The sequence below is a fragment of the Podarcis tiliguerta genome, assembly GCF_965153285.1.
Source record: "Podarcis tiliguerta genome assembly, chromosome: 11".
In the NCBI taxonomy this organism is placed as follows: Eukaryota; Metazoa; Chordata; class Lepidosauria; order Squamata; family Lacertidae; genus Podarcis; species Podarcis tiliguerta.
In genome coordinates this window covers 22,820,617-22,840,348 of record NC_139544.1, presented here as the reverse complement: position 1 = coordinate 22,840,348, position 19,732 = coordinate 22,820,617, and the positions used below count along the sequence as shown (strand labels likewise).

The 19,732-nt window shown below is 39.4% G+C and overlaps 1 protein-coding gene across 3 annotated transcripts in view; it reads left to right on the top strand.

Moving 5' to 3' along the window:
• The window catches only part of FER (FER tyrosine kinase), a 147,047-nt gene extending 128,438 nt beyond the window's left edge, over positions 1–18,609 (top strand). For all 3 annotated transcript variants that reach the window (XR_014503056.1, XM_083403894.1, XM_083403895.1), the window contains 3 exons: positions 337–491; positions 7,345–7,467; positions 10,975–18,609. Coding sequence is in view for 2 of the 3 variants with exons in the window: in XM_083403894.1 (XP_083260020.1) it covers positions 337–491; positions 7,345–7,467; positions 10,975–11,120 (424 nt within the window). In the remaining variant the exon portion in view is untranslated. The remainder of the gene's footprint in view (positions 1–336; positions 492–7,344; positions 7,468–10,974) is intronic.
• The last annotated feature ends 1,123 nt before the right edge of the window (positions 18,610–19,732 follow it).

Genomic DNA, 19,732 nt, shown 5'->3' with positions numbered 1-19,732 from the left:
TGAGAACAAGACTTTGACTTCAAGCTATGCTATCTCCCCACATCAAATCTCATTTACTGGTCTGCACTCTGCTGGAAATAATAACCCTCAAGGGCAGCATGGTCACAGTGCTCTGTTGCCTTGCATGCACTTATTTTACTATTTCAGTAAAAATATTTTATTTTCCAGGAGCCATTATGCTTTGTGATCTTACATTCCCAGTGGTGGATGAAGTTTTTCCCCAGAACACAATGGATGGGAGGAAACATTCTTGCTCCAGCAGATTTGGGTTTTGAATATAAAAGTACATTATTGTTTTGTATTGTATTTATGAAAGCTGCTTCTTTTTCCACACAGGGACCTTGCTGCAAGGAACTGCCTTGTAGGCGAAAACAATGTCCTGAAAATTAGCGACTTTGGAATGTCTCGTCAAGAAGATGATGGAGTATATTCATCTTCAGGATTAAAACAGATTCCCATCAAATGGACTGCTCCAGAGGCTTTAAACTATGGTAAAGGAATACTGTTGCTAACCGTTTTGGTCCAAAATATGCTGTGTGATGTCTGAAAATATAAAGGAGATAAAATATAAAGGAGACAGGGTGAGCTCCCGTTGCTTGGTCCCTGCTCCTGCCAATCTAGCAGTTCGAAAGCACATCAAAGTGCAAGTAGATAAATAGGTAATGCTCCAGCGGGAAGGTAAACGGCGTTTCCGTGCGCTGATCTGATTCGCCAGAAGCGGCTTAGTCATGCTGGCTACATGACCCGGCAGGTGTACGCCAGCTCCCTCAGCCAATAAAGCGAGATGAGCGCCGCAACCCCAGAGTCGGTCGCGACTGGACCTAATGGTCAGGGGTCTCTATACCTTTACCTTACTACTTGTGTTAGCAGCTCATGAATTGTCATAGGGGAAGAAAGAAACTGAAAGAAACTGAAGCCCCCCCACAAAAACCTTTTAGAGTTACTTACGCAGCACTCTTATGGACTTTCCTGCTGTTGTTTTTTTCAAAATAAATAAAGGCACTATTTATAAAGAGGAAAATTGCCTATAACGAGATCAGTTGGTCACAAAAATAGAATAAGCCAAAGTGCTCTTAGTGAGAATGGAGGAATAGGGCACTCTTAATAAGTAGGAAAAGAAGAAACAGCATGTGTGTTTTAGTATTGTGAATGGGGTAATAAAGAACTGATTAATAGTTATCAAATAATGGTTTATTTTAGGGTGTTCCTCTGCATAGGAATAAGTTTGTACCATTTAGTTGCTTTCCATTAAACTTGTAGGAGAACTCAAATTTCTTTTTGGAGAGAGAGTTTAGATTTTAAGAAACAACAAAGTTAAATGTTGGTGTCTCTCTGTACCATAGAAAGCTGTGCCCATTGAACCTGTCAGACAGTTGTCAAGGGCAAAGAGAACAGCAACAAAGATATCAACAAGAAATATGCATTTGCTTATCCACGCTCATAAACCAAAAGAGACATTTGAATTTTACCGTGTGTGTATGCACACACAGACAAAATATTCTGTACTGTTAGCAATTTGCATTTCAGTGTTAACCATGGTATTGAGTTATGTCTAGGGATACACGCACATCCCTTACTTCGACCTGAAATAGATTGTGCTTTGGAAGTGTGTAGTTTCATGATGAGTCAGGGCAGGGGGCAATATTTGGAGTTCTCCTATTCAGTTTTGTATGCTATCCCTAGTTGTATTTGCACTGAAGTTAGTGTTAAGCCATGGCGAACCTTAAACCAGACTTTGAAACGAGGATTTGAAGCTGGTTAATTCTGAATGGGGAAGGATGGAAGAGAATTCATAAGTGTTCAAAGTGTGTATAAGTCAATGAGACAATCCTAATTTCTTAACTATGGTTAAGAGTTCAGGGAACTCAGATCCATTTTTCTACATTAAATGCCTTTACAGTTTTTACAAGTGTGAGCTTTCAAGTGTGCTTTCATAAAATGTAATTAGGGAATGATTTAAATACACATTTCTTTGCAAGTTATAGCTATGTGTAACACATTTCCAATGTTATGTTTTTACTCACATGACTGACTTGCAGGAGCAATACTTGGAGTCAAACTGTACTATGGGAAGCAGTTCAAAGTATTAAATGTAGGGATCAGCATTTACATGATGTTGCATTTTGAGGGATTTCATAGCTGAAGCCATGGATACAAATACTTAGAGTTGTTTTTGAGATGTTCTAAACAATATTATATCCCTGGTCCAAACTACAGTGCTTTTGTGATTCTTAGTTTTCTCGGAACATTTGTATAACTTTGTTCTTTACAGTGGTACCTCGGGTTACAGACGCTTCAGGTTACTTACACTTCAGGTTACAGACTCCGCTAACCCAGAAATAGTACTTCGGGTTAAGAACTTTGCTTCAGGATGAGAACAGAAATCGTGCTCCAGCGGCGCAGCGGCAACAGGAGGCCCCATTAGCTAAATTGGTGTTTCAGGTTAAGAACAGTTTCAGGTTAAGAACAGACCCCCAGAACGAATTAAGTACTTAACCGGAGGTACCACTGTATATTCTCATGGTTCTAGAATCATAGAATCATAGAGTTGGAAGAGACCACAAGGGCCATCGAGTACAACCCCCTGCCAAGCAAGAAACACCATCAGAGCACTCCTGACATACGGTTGTCAAGCCTCTGCTTAAAGACCTCCAAAGAAGGAGACTCCACCACACTCCTTGGCAGCAAATTCCACTGTCGAACAGCTCTTACTGTCCGATGGGCGGCATAGCTTTATCAATTTTCTGTGTCACTAATGCATACCATGCAAGTATATTATTGCCATGCTTTGGGGGCCTTGCTGAGAAAGGTAATTGAGTCCAGATAATAACACTTACCTAAGAAATGTATTACTTATAACTAGTGTCCCCAAATGTTTTTAATGGAAGGTGTTAAATTAGTAGATGCCAAGCTCTAAAAGGAGAATATATGCAGACTTACAAGAACAATCACACTACCAGCATCACAGCCAATGTCCATAATTGCTCTTTATCAACCTGGTAGCCTAATTTAAAACAGCATGAAAGGATATTTAGTTTTAAATGCAAACAGAACTTTCTGAGGTCAGAACAGTTAGCATAACCCCAGCTGTCAGTAACATTTATATGTATTTCATTTAGGCTGGTAATGAGCAACATACCTCGTCTTTAAAATATTAAATATTTAGCAGCTGGAAATAGTGCGCCACTGGAAAAAACTTCAGTACTTAGAGGCAGGGGTGACGAGGGAGATTTTAAAACTCTAAAGCGGAAAAGATTGCATATCCTCGCAACATTTTCCAGCAGGAAATCGGGTCCAGTTATGCCTTGTAAATTCTGAAAAACCACTCCCCCTCCTCATTTGGAAAGAGTACAAGACCTGATGAATAATCCTAGTTGCGATCTTACGTCAACCTGTGAGGTACCTGCAATTTGTGAAAGAGGAGGTTCCCAGCATCAAGAATCTTTAAGGACATGTGAACTTGCTTTTTCAGACACCCCCCCCAAGGCCAAGCAAAACATCACACAACAAAGTGTAGTTGGTTCCATGACCAGCACAAGTACATTGCCCTTGGAGCAGCCATGGGTAAGATTGAAGTGCTCCTGGTGGAAAAATCTTGCATCTACTACTCATGTTACATACAGGGCTGGATTTAGGTTTGATAAGGCACTAAGCTACTGAAGGTTATGGGCCCTTTATATGTCCAGCTGTCTGTTGTCAACAACAAATTGTCGCTATATGGTAATTTATGGACCTAATAGGTATCTAAAGCCATTTGCACATAACAAAATATGTATTTTATCAAAGTAATTGTTGAACTGAAATACAATTAAGAAGAAGTATATTAACAGTGAAATTGGGGGGGGGGGGCAAGAGAGTGGGGCCCTAAGCTATAGCTTGTTTAGCTTATACGTAAATCCGGCACTGGTTACATAGGAAGTCACATAGGTAGTCTCTTGGTTGTTCCCTGCACCTGCCACTCTTCCACTGCTTATGTGACTGGCTTCAAAAGTACCTCTGCTGTGGAAGAAGAGGACAAGCTGGCTGACTTAGAAGGCAAACTCCCTCATGGAGGGTTCTGTAGGGAATCAAAATAGGTGTACAGGAATTTTGACCTTTTCACAGCTGATATCTAATAGTGTTTTCCAAAGAAGCTGGATGCTTCATCTCTAGACTTTGAACTTAAAGCCAGGGCTCTAATCAATACAGTCCCATCCTGTTCTGCGGAGATATGATGGCGGCAATCAAATAAATTGTCTGAAGCACCCATAGCATATGCAGGCAGATGACTCAAAGATACAGGTGGCGCCATAATGTCTGCTATGGAAGTATAAGGGGCTCTTAAGAGTGGCAGGTGCAGGGAACAACCAAGAGACTACCTATGTGACTTCCTATGTAACCAGTGCCGGATTCACCATAGAGATGGTGAAACCCCCAAATCATCTCAGAATGCTGGCCCTAAATAAATGCATATCATTTATCCGCAGTATAGGATTTATGGGGGACAACAGTGGGTAGCACCTTGTATCTGATTTGATTTTGATGTAGCGATGTGCAAATTGATTGATTTCAATCAATCAGCTGGTTTCAATGAGGAGCACATGGATGTTGAGCCCTTCACTTGTCATTGCCTTAGGGGAGGGTCTTCACACCTGACCTTGAGCCACAAGAGGCTCTGTTGCCTTAAACAGCTCAGGATCACAATTCCTCAGGGACCGCCTCTTCCCACATAAACTTACCTGGACCTGCAATCATCTTTTTGTCTTTTTTTATTTATTAAATTTGTATACCTCCCTTCATCTGAAGATCTCAGGGCGGTTCACAGCAGAAAAATACAAGATAAAAACACAAAATACATAATAAGAACAAGAACAAACCAAACCAATAACCTCCCCTTCCCCTGCCTCATTGGAGGCCCTTCTTCATGTGCCAATGGTCCTTTTAATGTGGTGGCTCCCTGCTTGCAGAATGCTCTCCCCAGAAAGGCTCGCCTGGTGCCTTTGTTACATATCTTTAGGAGCTATGCAAAAATATTCCTCTTCTTCCAAGCCTATGGCTAATTAAGCAAGCTATGGCCTTTTAAACTACCGGGGGAGGGGGAGGCGTTGTTTTTGTTTGTTACTGTGGTATATATTTCTGTGTTTTCATATTGTAAACTGCCCTGTGATGTTCAGGTGAAGGACGGCATAGAAATGTAAAAAAAAATAATACATAACATTAAAGTGCTGATTCTCTGGTGCAGGCGTAGCATAGCTACAACTTTCCATAAGCCCCAGTCAGCACAGTCAATGATCAGGCATGCTTGGAGTAAGGGCATCAAACTCAACAAATGAAACCTGGTTAGTCTTGGCGTAGCCTAATAATTAAAAGCTTGAGGAATGATGTTTGCCTTTTCACTAAGGAACATACCCCTTGCTGAAGTACGAGAAGACCTATCTTTATTGGCATTGTGCTGGCTTTTGACGATACATCTGTTTAAACTGGCAGTTCACTGATCTCTGAACCTAGATCCCCCTTCTTAATTATCGTGTTGTTTTAATGGAATCATTTTACTGCATATTTTACTTACGGTTTAAACTTTAATGTTTTAATGGGATTGTTTTAGCGCGTACTTTAACTGTGTGTTCTAATTATGGATGCTTATATTTTAATGCCTGTGTAATTAGTTTTTAAACTTGTAAATTCCTTGGAAGCCTATATTGGCATTAAGGAGTTAATTAATTAATTAATTAATTAATTAATATCTGGTGTGTACCACATTGGCTGCTTTGTTCTGCAGTGCTGCGGATATATACCTCTCCGGAGATTATTCAAAATGCCAACAAAACCAGTTCTGGAAATATATTTCACATAACACTTTTTTAAAAAAAAATGGAATAAGAGAGAAAAATATGCTGTGCTTCATAGTCTTGTGCATGCATGATCAGTTGCTATTAATGGCAATACATTAAGTCCTCTAGCTTCTAAATTTTGTGGACACCACCTTCCGCAAAAAGTGGGTATTGGCGACAGGCTGATAGCTGTTGCAATCCAGGTGGGTCCGGAGCCAGTTTCTTTAGGAGCTAGTTGTACCACTGCCTCTTTCAATGCAGCAGGGACCACCCATCCCCTCTTGCAGCAAAGTGTTAACCACACTCTGGACCCAAACAGTGACCCCCCCCCCCCACTTTTGCTAGATTTGATAAGCCAAAAGGGACAGGGGTCAAGGGGACACATGGTCAAATGCATTGCTGGCAGCATCTTGTGCTCATCAACTTATTGCATAAGGTGAAACTGACCCCAGAAAAGGTCCTTGATAGCAGCACTGGGTACTCACTGTCACAAGTAGATTCTGTGCATTCAGAGTTGTATACGGAGAACTTGTGTCACGCTAAATATTCTGTGTAAGGGATGGACAAGCCCAAGGTTTTTTCTCCATGAAAGGAACATGCCAGGGCCATGTGCACCTGCTAGCTTTCATGGTATTTCTGAAACCTTGAGCCTGACGCTCAAGGAAAGACCATGTCCCAGATACAAGAATATACTTACTCTGAAAGGAAAATCTAAATAAGACTATCCAAGTGTTGGATAATTCATCATGATAATGTTGCAGGGCAGTATTCCATCCCTACTTTGGGAGCCAGTGTGGTGTAGTGGTTAAGAGCGGTAGTCTCGTAATCTGGGGAACCGGGTTCGCGTCTCCGCTCCTCCACATGCAGCTGCTGGGTGACCTTGGGCCAGTCACACTTCTTTGAAGTCTCTCAGCCCCACTCACCTCACAGAGTGTTTGTTGTGGGGGAGGAAGGGAAAGGAGAATGTTAGCCGCTTTGAGACTCTTTAAAAGGGAGTGAAAGGCAGGATATCAAATCCAAACTCTTCTTCTTCTACTTTGATAAAATACAATCGCTGGTTTCAGGAGAGGTTTTTTTTTTTTTTAAAAAAAAATGTACACATCAACAAAAAGCAACAAAGCAGGCATAGGCAAACTTGGCCCTCCAGATGTTTTGGGACTACAACTCCCATCACCCCTGACCAATGGTCCTGTTAGCTAGGGATGATGGGAGTTGTAGTCCCAAAACCTCTGGAGTTTGCCTATGCCCGGCATCAAAGGGATGTTTTAATGTCTTGTATTTAGGATCTGATTCCCCAAGTAGAGAACACACATACACATAGCATAATTTGCAAGGATGTGCCCAGTCATGAGATTGCAAAATAGATGCAGGCCAGGCTCCCTAGTGTCATCTATTTCCTTGTCTTTTATTTTGGCGCAACTGTGGACCACTGTAAATTTACCACAGCTTCAAACGTAAGCATTTCATGTATTGGCAGAATTACTGTACGATCCGCTTATTGCCTATCCTCTCTCTATTTTTATTTTTCTGGTAGGGCGATACACTTCTGAAAGTGATGTGTGGAGTTATGGAATTTTCCTCTGGGAGACCTTCAGTTTAGGTGTCTGTCCATACCCAGGAATGACTAATCAGCAAGCACGGGAACAAGTAGAGAAAGGTAATTGCTGCATGTCACACCATTTATGATTAATTCCGTTGAAGACTAAGAATTTTTTCTAATGCTTTGTGCGCCTTGGATGTATCAGACTCAGGGCAAAGGTCTCTGATGTGAAGAAATTCCAATCTAACTACGAAGTTTCCAAATAGGGATAGATCATCATGAGAAATAACATTATTGAAACATTACAGAAGGTTTTGTGTTATTTTGGTCTTTGATTTCTGTTTTGTAGAAATGTGTGGCCAGTGACTAATAACTAGTAGTCTGATAATTAAAAGCTTTATGCCATGAGAACTATCCAGGAGCTGGTTTCAATATGGGAAACGTATGAGGAGCTGGCCTCTGGCTCAAGAAAGCTATGTTGCAATAAATTTATTGGATTTTCAGTTGCCACAAGACTGTGGTCCTTTTCCCTAATACCTTTAAATAAAATTGAAGGCAAAGGACCCTTAGTGATGTTGATCAAGTGCAGCCTCCAGCTGGGCCAATGTCATTCAAATATTGTGTAGGTCAGGTCAGAAAAATGAGGGGAAAGTAATTAAAATACAAAGTGGGAATAGCGTAGAATGATATGTGGCTTAACTTAACATCTTATTCACACATACATTTAGCGGAATGCGAATTGTTCACCTGAAAGGGTGGGAAGGACCCATTTAGTTGGCTCTGTTCATTTGGGTCCAGCATTCAGTTGCATTCTCCTGTGACCTAGGATTTCATCATGATAGAAGTGGTTTCCGTGATGGTAATAGCATGTATGAATTTGGCCCAAGGCACACAGACTACCTGAACAGAATGCTCTGTGTAATAAAGTTAGTTATAACTGATTTAAATCTCCTTTAGCATTTTCTTCCTTAAAGATCTATATGACCTGATATGAAAGGGATAAATGGATCTAGCTTAGTTTGGCAGAGGGACGCGTACCAGCATGAGTCTTGTTCCTGGGAATTCTAGTTCCACCTTCCTTACCTCCAGCAAGTTGCTACTTCTTGGGCCTCATTAAAAGAACTGTCCTTTTGTGGTGAAACTCACCAACACATTACTAATCCTTTCCTTAAGGTCCACATTGCAAAAATCAACAATACGCCCATAGATTTTTGAAGCAGTTTCCTAGCTTTGAGATAAAAGAACATGCAGCCTTTTCCTTCCAGCCTTGTCAGTCATAGTTAGTTTAGAGTGACCAGTGACTCTGCCTCCTAGGAAGATTTTTCATGTTTGAGCAGCAGGGAAAAGGTACTGTGAGCTGATTGAGGAAAGAAAACAATTTGCTGTGTGCAAGAAGAGTCAAATTCAGAATGCGATTGGGTAGGAGAGAGAAACCTGATTAGAAATGGTTGAAGCTAGAAGAAAGAAAGAGCAGGAAGCATAAGTAAGGTAACATCAGGAAAGGTGAAGGTATGATTAAGGCTGCAGTCCTATCCATACTTTCCTGGGAGTTGTTCAGCTGAAATCAGTAAAACTTCAGAATAAATCCCCAAAAGAAAGGCAGGCAGTCACAATGTAAAGATAATCAGAATGATATCATAATGATATCAGAAGCTAAAACCTGTATCAGGAAGCAGCAAAAGGACCCAAAATTGCAATTAACGCTAAGGTAAACATTAATTTTAATCCAGAGGGGTAGCCAGGTTAGTCTGTTACAGGAAAAGCAGAAAACATTTTTGTGGCACCTTAAAGACTAATAAGCAGAGCAGTCAATACACAAAAGACAAAATGGATATCAGAAATGGCAGTATTAAAACACAACAACCAGGGAGGTGAACATTTTAACCTCCCAGAACACTCTGTAGATGACCTTAAAGTGGCCATACCAGTTCAAAGGAACTTCAAAAGGAGGCTTAACATGAAACCACTAAATTAAAAGAAAAAAATGTCCACAGTTAATTGCGTAATTATCATTGTACTTTTCTGCATTTCATTCCCTCTACCCCCACTAACGCTAACCACCTCCCCGCCAAAGAAAGTCCTGTGTATGCATACCTGTAACTGAGGATAATATTTCATACCACTGATGAAGTGTACTGTAGTCAACAAAAGCTTACGCCATAATAAATTTGTTAGGGTGGAATTTCTAAAGAAAACTTATTTTACAGTAAACAAAAACAAACAAAACATCAAGCTAATAATAATGGTAGCCATGAGAGAAGAATAACCTTACAAGATAATAAAATAAGAATCATATTAATACAGTGATACCTTGGTTCTCAAATGCCTTGGTACTCAAACAACTTGGAACCCAAACACTGCAAACCCGGAAGTTAAGTGTTTTGAACTTTTTTCGGAAGCTGAAAATGCTCTGTTTTAAGTGTTACGCTTCCGTTTTGAGTGCCACATTTCCATTTTGAGTGTTGCACTGAGGTCTGTCTGTTTTTGCTATTTATTTTGCATTTTTGTTTTTGCGGCTCTTTTTGTTTTGTTTTTGTGACTGTGTGGAACCCAGTTCAGCTACTGATTGATTGATTGATTGATTGTGTGACTGCAGTATACTGTTTATTGCTTTCATTTTATGGATCAATGGTTGCGTTAGATAGTAAAATTCATGCTAAATTGCTGTTTTAGGGGTTGTTTTTAAAAGTCTGGAACAGATTAATCCATTTTGCATTACTTTCTATGGGAAAGTGTGCCTTGGTTTTGGAACACTTTGGTTTTGGAACAGAATTCCAGAATGAATTAAGTTTAAGAACCAAGGTACCACTGTAATAGAAAGCTTGAAAAAGAATGAGTGGCATAAAATATATTTCATAGTGGAATGCAAGGTTCATATTGGTACCAAACATATCAAATAATCATGAATGTTGCCAAATAAACTCATAATTAATGGGAATGTGCCAACCATAAGATTGTTTTGTTATATAAATTGCAAACTGCCCCCAAGTCGGAAGGGTCCACATCACCCCTGGCGATATGTATTTTATGAGCCAGTTTTCAGAAATGACAGTGCACACCGTCAGGGCAGTAGTCAACTAAATAAATGTGTGAGAAGAATGACTTCTGCTTGCAAAACAGGACTTTCACCATCTCCAAATCTGCTTCAGAAAGTTGGAGAGAAACCTAGAACAGATTGAGGGATGAACAGGGGGCAAGGGGAATCCTGCTGCAGAAGTGAAAGTCACTTTGCTTGCACAAAGCACTACTAACCACTACATTAAATACAACCCTTAGTCTTTAAGGTGCCACAAAACTATCTATTGATTGTATTAATCCTCCATTTTGTGGGTCTTGCCAGATGGATTTAAGAACATGGAGCCAATATTTGGTGCAACAAAATGATCTACATGCCCAGACAATGGAACATTTTTCTCAATCAGGTTTTTGTGCCATTCATATTCCAGTCTTGCAGACTGGTGTGGCGTGGAAAGCCTTTAAATGTATTCACATCCAACACCCAAATATTCTTCGTGAATCAACTCTGAGGAAGTTTGGTTGGTCATTCAATTTTTAATTGTGGTTTTTTCCCCCCTTTCGCTTCTCAATAGTCATCTTCTTTCCATTTCTTTCTTAATATGGTAGGCTATCGAATGTCAGCACCTCAGAAGTGCCCGGAGGAAATCTATAAAATAATGCAACGGTGTTGGGATTACAATCCTGAAATGAGACCGAAATTCAGCGAAATTCACAAAGAGCTCTCTGCATTGAAAAAGAAAGTGGCCTCATGAGAAGTTAACAGGACTCAAAACTAGAGGACTCTTTTCTCTTTTCCCAGAAAAGTAATATTTTATGTCATGAACACTACACTTTTATACATTTCTTTCAATATTCTTCTAGAATTCTTTTTTAAAAACAAAAAAATGGTTTGTATTCAAGTGTGCCAGGCTGAAAATGTCAAAGATATCTATGTTAAAGAGAGAGAGAGCTCTGCCAAATGCTTTATATCTGATCACAGTGATGCTGTCATTTAGGTTATATGTAAATAGACAACATATAGTATGTGTATAGGTTTTGTGTTTTTTTAAAAGAACTCTGGCTGCTTTCTATTAGCGAGATAACTCCCTAATCTTTTTTTCTGGGCTTTACCTCTGCTTTGATTCCAAGTCCACACAGAGCATGCCCGGTGGTTTATGCACGAAGGCAGGCACATTTTTGTTACCTCCGTTTAAAAGAATATACAATATAATGCTCTGGGAAAAAACCAAAAATACCAGCTAACACAGCCTTGGATTGTGTGTATTCTTACTCTAAAAGAACAGTTTGATTACAGAATGGAACTGCATGCATATATTTCTAGCAGATATTTCATGACAGTAAATATTCCCTATACCCCTCCCAATTTTTTAAACGAAGAAAAAGTAGCCACAATTCACAAAGCGCAAATCTATATGGTCTGGCTGTTATTGGGGGGGGGGGGGGAGCACAGAATAAATCCAGATGTGAGCCTTATGTATGATGCATCTATCAGGAAAACACTGCAGATGATCTGTTTTTCAGAAGGATGAGCTGCAGCAGTGCATAGTTGTTCTTGAATGTGTGCATTCAGAAGTGCTGTCTGCAAGAAACATGTTTGAGAAGGAGAGTGGCATATAATGAAGGTAACCAGTAACACTGAATTTGGATGGGGAGGGGGAAGTGACTTACTCAATTGATCTTTGGGAGATTTGTGAATTGATGTTCCTGTTCAATATGCAGCTGAAGCAAAGAAAAAAGGAAGAAATGTATTTCATGTACACTTTCCAAAGGGGGAATGTATTTTTCAGTAGCAGGGAGCAGGGGGTGGGATCCTAATGGTGGGGAAACTAACAAGGAAACGTTATCTTCTGTATATAGTATCTGGCACACTGAACAAACTACAAAGTCAAAACATTAAGTTGTGGAACGGCATTTCCCTAATTATGCTCAGATTCTACTGGGTTTATTCAGTTGACAAATTGCAAACTCCAAAATGACGAGTGAGCATCAACATATTATTTCCAAGGTCTCCTACAATTAGTCCCTTTCCGGGCTATTGTGTAAGTTGATGGTATGATCCTGACCTCTTGGATCTTCAGTTGATGAGTCTTGTTGCAGGAGTTTCAACTTGTGCTGAAGAGGCAGCAAAATGATGGCCACGGTGTGTCGGCACATTGATCGTTTCCAGCCCAGGGGAATGGAGATGAGGAAATGAAAAAGCGTTTTGAGCCTCAAAACGGCATTCTTTTGTACAGTAGGACCAAGATGTAGGTGAAGTCTTTGACTGCTTTATATGTTACCTGTTTGGCTGACCCTGCTGGCCAGAATACATTTGCTCTTCTGTGTGTGGTTTTTTTTTTTTTTTTTTTTTTTTTTGTGATAGTACAGAGTGGTGATGTTGGGCAAGGTAAAGTATACTTGTAGACTAGAAAAGTTGATGTCATTAACATGATGATAACATTAATTGTTGGATTAAACAGTGGAGTCCATTGTAGATGGACTTGTTAGCAGTCTAGCACAGGGGTTTCCAGGTGATTCTTGCCTTATTACACCTTACTACACCAGGACTGGTCAATGAGTTCAGAATCTAATGGACAAGGAGAGGGGGTGGGAAGAAAATATAGTGTTGCATAGCTTAGTCTGGCAGTTTCTTTATTTAGCAGTGGGCATGTGCTGATCTTTGTTCAACACAAATAGGAAATACTGTATTAGTTAATTATGGTGACCCTAAAGTGATCCACAACAGTGTGCCTTAATTCATTGGCATTGTTATCTAAAATGCACAAGGTCTGAATGCTATCACCACATGGGAGAAAACACCACCAATCGCCTAGCTTTAGGTCTTCATCTATGCATTCACGTAAGGGCAAGAATGTACCTTCTTTTATTCACTGTGTTCTTAATTTTTGTCTTAAGTGTTAATATTTTTATATACGAGAGACTATACCATTTCTTTAAAGTCTTCTGAATGTACTCTTGTCTTTCAGCAATGAAAAGGACAGCTCTTTGTCTTAATTCAATTAGCAGGACTTTCTGTCCTGTTCTTGTACAGATGTAAAGGATAAACACTATTTATATTTCATTTATGTAAGCAGATTTGCAATTCATGTCAGACTGCTGCTCAAATTGAAAACCATTTTCCAAACATGGGATACCAGTAGCATTTAGAATTTGTTCTGGCTGTCCTAAAATCAGGGGTCAACTGAAGATCACTAACTTATGGGATATTGTTGGTTGACTGATAAAAAAAAAAATAAGTGTAGTGTACTGGCAGTTTTCTTCACACCATCTTGTGAATCACTCTCTTAGAAAAAGTCACCTGCCAATGCCTGTTGGAATTATGTATGTTAGGAAGTTAAATTCATTCCAGATGCATGCAGACAAAAACTATTAGTTGCAAGGATTTGGTCAAAAGAACGAGGCTGTCTAATGCACCCCTGCTCAGTGAAGTTTATTAAAGCTGGGGAAACTGCATTTGAAGCTGCTTTCTTAATGAAGTAAAAACTTTGCATTATTATAAAATTGTTGTTTGTTACAGGATTTATATAACTAGTCTCTTAGAACAAGATTAGAATCACACACACACACACACCCCAACCCTCTTTCTTGGGAATATGCAATATGAAATAAATATTGTCATTTATATCGTTCCGTAGCAGTGTACATTAATGGCCTTTGTAAGTGCTGTAATTGTGTTTATCTAGGAAGCAAGTTTGCTTCCACGTTAGCATTTCACAAATAAACCTTTAAAAAGATACAGCACAAAGTGCAATTTGGAACTTGGCAATTTGAGCCTCTTTGCCACAGTCACTTTTCATTTTCAATAAATATGATTTTTAAAAAGGAGTTTATAGTGCAAATTCTGAATGGAACTAGAATCTTGAACAAACAAATAAATTGCTATTAGGAGAATCAAAAGCTTCTTACATTTACTGAAATGTGCAATATTACAAAGATCTCTATTCAAAAACACAGTGTGAGGGAACCTTTAACTATCCTCACTCTTACAGTAATTTTCCAATGTACCATAGTCCCCAAATATTTGAAGCCTTTCATTTGATGTATGAAGTTATCTATAGATGCAGCAAATGCCAACTCTTTGCTTTTATAAATATTGAAGCAGATACTAGAACAATGTTGCCAAACAGCACTGTTTATGCAATAAGCCACTGGCTTGTTTGGTTAGAAAACAGCTGTAAGGAAGAAGAAAAAACACTTCAGTTGTTTTATTGTGTTTCTGTTTTTATCTTCTGGGTTATCAACTGACCATATTGGCTGGTGACCTCGGTTGGCATTATGTTGGCAGTAAGTTACAGAAAGAAAGTAATAAAAAGCACAGACTGTTATCATTGCTGTTTTTATATATTTAAGCTGCTGGCTAACATTTTTTTGTAGTTCATTTTGCTTTCAAAAAATTACCAAGAAGAACTTTTAACCCCACCCCTTTTAGCTGGATGAAAACATGGAGGTATGCAAGGGCTTTCATCAGAGACATAGCTTTCTTTCATATCGCTTGTGGTGGCTCTTCCTCGTGGCCAATAGGTGTTTTTTTAATCATCTGAATAGGTGCAATTGTTTTGACTTCCCATGCCTCTTTCTTTACAAAAAGCACTTAATAGGGACCCTGATCTGGATTGGGACTCTGGGAGAAGAGTTAATTCTTCTCTCATCCCTACAGAAGCTGAGTGGGGTAGGGTGTACTTTCAACAAGAAAATAGTGTGAGCAAAAGCAGGATTAACTCTTCCTTTCCCCTGTGCCATGGTCCCGATCCAAATCGAGGGAGGTTTTTAAAATTATTTTTTATTATTATTTTAGAGAACTATGGCCAGTCCCTAAACACCCTATTCTAAGCATACTATTAATGTAGCATATAGCTTTAGTTCTTACTAGTTTGTTTTCTTAACTTGAATGAGAAAACAGGACTTTGGGGTTTTGTCATACAGCAATCTGGCCCTTGAATAACAAAATCAGATTTTCTACTAACCACAATAATTATATTCCTTTTGTCAGTCAAATGAACAAAGAGAGATACCTAAATCCGACTTCACTCTGAATAATTAAGTGGACAAGAGGTCCTTTTTGAGCGCAAGAAGGCCAATAAACCCTGAAGCACAAAACCGTACTTTTAAAGTTTGCCACTTCTTAGTTTTAGAAAATATTTGTTCTGATAAGTTTGGGGTTTTCTTTGTGGCCTTGTGTTACTTTTCTTCTGAGCTCAGCTATCTGCATGCACGTCCACCAGCGCCTGTTTTCTTGAAACCTAAGGCAGAAGCTGGTTGAACTCTTGCCCAGACGTGGCTCTTTTCTCTCCTCAGATGTTAAAACGTTAGATCTTGAAACACTGAAAAATGTGCAGAAGGTCAGCGTGTACGTAGCTAAAAGTTACATCCCTCCTTCCCTTTACAGCCGGCAACATGTTAGGCAGAATTTGTAAGCAAAAGAACTTTTCTTGTGTTCAGAAGAAAGTTATCAACAAGAAAGAAAGCAAAAGCAAAGGAGATCTAGATGGCTTTAAATGACCTTACATTTTTAAAACTCATCATGCAGCAATTGATACGATAAGATAAGAATGAACAACATGTTCACTTTTCAGGGTGCTTGTTCCAAAATGTTCATCTTGGATCAAAAGTATTTGCTGCGTTAGATGCAGAAAATTAGGGTCTTGCTGGCATGCAAAATGTACTTGCTTCAGGCAGTAGTCTTTCTGAAGCCATTCCTTCTTCCCCCATTTTTTTGTGACAATAACAGGCCTCTTCATATGTTGCATATGTGCGCTTGGAAGAAAGGTGCAGCCAGTCCCAGCTTTAGCTTTCATGGGTTTGTAAGCCTACTGCCATCATACATACGCTGGATTGCATCCAAAGTTTCCCTTCTTCCAATGGAAGGCGTTTTCCTCTAAAGGAAGGGAGCCTTTAGATGCTACCCATTCCATCTTTAAAATGTGTGAAGAGGCCCTAAACTTTTTCATTAAAATCTTATGTGCGAAACCTCCTTCAATAGTGATTGATCATTATTAACTCCAAACCATTCACCTTGGTGCAGGGTCCAGAATGCTATGGAATCCTCTCCCATCACCCCTTGCATCTTCATTCAAAATATAGCTTATTCCTGTAGGAATTTTGGGGTTGATTTCTGCAGATAGTCACTTGAGGTAGGTCAGGCCACATGATGTGGAAGTAGAAAAGGTTACGCCAAAGGAGTCAGAAAAGTTTTTTCAAGCCCTTTATATATGGTCTCTAGGAAATGTAATGTTTTGGTTTGACACTAGCTTCCTAAATCTCGGGATTTGAAGATCAGCTTGGAGGCACAGCCCAAGGGGCTTGTGGAGACTGAGTCAGGCTACTTCGTTGTTCAGTTAGAGCCCCAGATTGTATTGCAATTTGCTGTCAAAACTTTCATTTTGACAAGTAGTTTGTTTGTTCAGCAGGGGAAGCTGCAGTGTGATAAGCACAAGATCCATTAAGCAGATGGAACTGGTCTTGTAGGTTTGTTTGTTTTTTAATCCTGGCCTGTATTTCCAAATACATAATCTGGATACATATATTAAAGACCCTTAACCTAAATATTCTGGATTGCTTATGGGAAATGCATAAATCAATATAGAATCTGCACACAAAATAATATTGGAAGCAAACTGCATAACTTGATGAAAATATGATGTTTAGCTACCCTTCTATGCCCTCAACAGTTAATCTTAGGTTTACAAAAGATTCCCTTATGCACAGGAATTGTCCAGCTAAGGTAACTGTTCCTTTAAATAGAACTTTGGGGCCTTGCATCATACAATCAACTATGTGTGTTCTGCAGAACCTGCATAAAATACAATTTGACAAAAAGGGTGGATAAAATGTGCAAGACGGTTAAACCATGTGATAAGTTTATCACTAGGAAGTGGGGACCAGCCGAACTCCTGTAATTACTGGCAGGTTTGTATCTTTGGGTGTTATTTTAGCTCTGATTGCAAAATACAGACTTCCTCGTTCTGCAGAAATAGGGCACCGAGTACATCAAGGGAAGACGGAGAAGCCCTCTAGCAATGCCATTAACAATCCAAACCAAGGGGAGCTGTGCGTAAGAAAAACAACTTTCTAAAGCAAGGAAAGGAGGCCAATGCTGTGATTAGTTTACAGAAGGAAGGTACATCTTCAAAGTGAGAAATGTAAGAGCCAGAAGAAACATATCAGAGTAGGTGATCTCAAATGTATCAAGGAATAGCACAGGAAATTATTCTTTTTGGGGGGAGGGGAGTATTCATAGAAGTACAAGGCAGAAAAGAAAGGAAAAAACAGGCTTCTAGCTGTATAGACAAGCAGGATAATAAAGATTTTTATGTACAGTCAAATCCTGCCCGTATGTTCCATGGCTGGTCTTAGGGGAATACCAGGAACATTTTAGTAGTTTAACTCTGTGCCATCTGCAACGGACCTTCTTTCACCATATCTTTCTTTCACAAAGATTGGTGACTCATGCCTGTGCTTATTAGAACGGAGTCCTTTCTCTCTTTGATGCTAAAGCAATTGCAAGGTCACATGACTAGGCAGGGAGGATTCCACCCCCCCCCCCACCCCCCATGGTTGATTTGACAGCCCAGAACTAGGTTTACTAATTTTTTAGCTGTTCCCATGAAGTTGAGTAAGGTCATAGGGGCTCATTGTCAAACCAGAGTAGAAGAATTTTAAATATATTGAGTAGACGCTGCAATTGTTTACAGCTTTTTACATATATGTATTTTGGTGTGGCTTTGAGTCTTTTTCTCTCCTTTTTTTTTTTTTAGTTAGTGCCAATATATGCACCAGCAGGTTTAATATCAGGTAAAGCACCTTTTATGCTCTTTTGTTGTCTAAAAATAATATATTTGTGAAACACATTGATAATACATAACACTGGAAAGGGTTGCATCTTCCCAAAAAGTACAGGTGCTTTAAAAAAAGGGAGGAAAGGGAAGCTTTCCTGGCTTTTAACAAGAGTCAAAATGATAGCTTATGTATACTTATTAGTTACCTGTTCTTTGTAATTTTAACAGATCTACATTTTATCTTTTATTTATTTGCCTTTTTTATATTCCTATTTGAACTGAAGTTAACCTTATTTCACTTTCCCAGCCTGTTTTGTTTATATAAAAAAAAGGGATCTTCTGTGTTCTTAGAAAATCTGCAAATAGTTTTGAATGGCCTCTTTCTCTTTGGACCAATTACCACTAACAGGTCAGCAAGACCTTTTTTTTTTTACTGTATTCTTTCAATAAATGTACAATATTTGTATTGGATGTGTCTCAAATTTTGTTTGATGCTCAGGGGTTAATTTTACTCTCTTTCTTCCTCATTTAGATAAATTATACATTATACAAACACTAATAAATGCTAGTCACCCAGTTTTCAGAATTTGCTGTTGGGGAGGGGGGAGGAATTATGAGAGAACAAATCTTACGTTGGAGAGTACAGTCGCACCTCGGAAGATGAACGCCTTGCGAGTTGAACATTTTGGCTCCCGAACCAAGTGTTCCAGTTTGCAAACGTTCTTTTGGAACCCGAACATCTGACGTCGGTTCCGCGGGTTGTGACCAATTGGAAGCCACTCCTTGATTTCCAAATGTTTTGGAAGTTGAATGGACTTCCGGAACGGATTCCGTTCGACTTCCAAGGTACGACTGTATTAGGAAAGAGGCTGAGAATAAAATGAATGGTATTATATTGCTTTTATAAATCAATTGTGTGACCAAATTTGAAACCTCCAGTACAATAAACCTGGGGATGAGTAGCCAGCAGATTGCAGACCTTGTTCTTTCCCCCTAAAATTCTTGGGCTCACCTGAGAGACTATAGGGTTTTCTTACAGGTCAGTACCGTAGTCACTCCTTTCTGGAATCTCAATGGCAAAAGGGTCAGGGAAGGAGTCAGACAGAACCTCAGCACACTGACCTGTATAGCAACATAGCAGGTAGATGCTATGCCAGACGGGATTAAATTCCAGCCACAACAATACCATCATATCCAGTGACAGCTCATCTCTTCATTTTTAAACCACACACTGACTTTAGTTATAACATGCCATGGTAAGGATAAAAAGAGAAGCAACGTTACGGAGAAAACTCTTACCTTTTTTATTTTAAAAAGTGTTTCCACGTGTTTCATCAAAAACAGATTGAGGACACTATGCTGCAGTACCTTTGCAAATGTTCGCCCACGAAGGAAGGTCAGTCTTGCATTTTCTATGCTAAAATATTTACTTATTCAACACTGGGAAATGTTTTATATTCTATAAGGTCTCAGGTTTGGCTCAGCTCTTGTTTTGTAAACTTGAATCCTGGTTAAAAGCCCCGCTCAGAAGAAGGGTTTTTGTTTTCTTGTGACAGAGGTCTCCGAAATTCGACATTCCATAGCTCCCC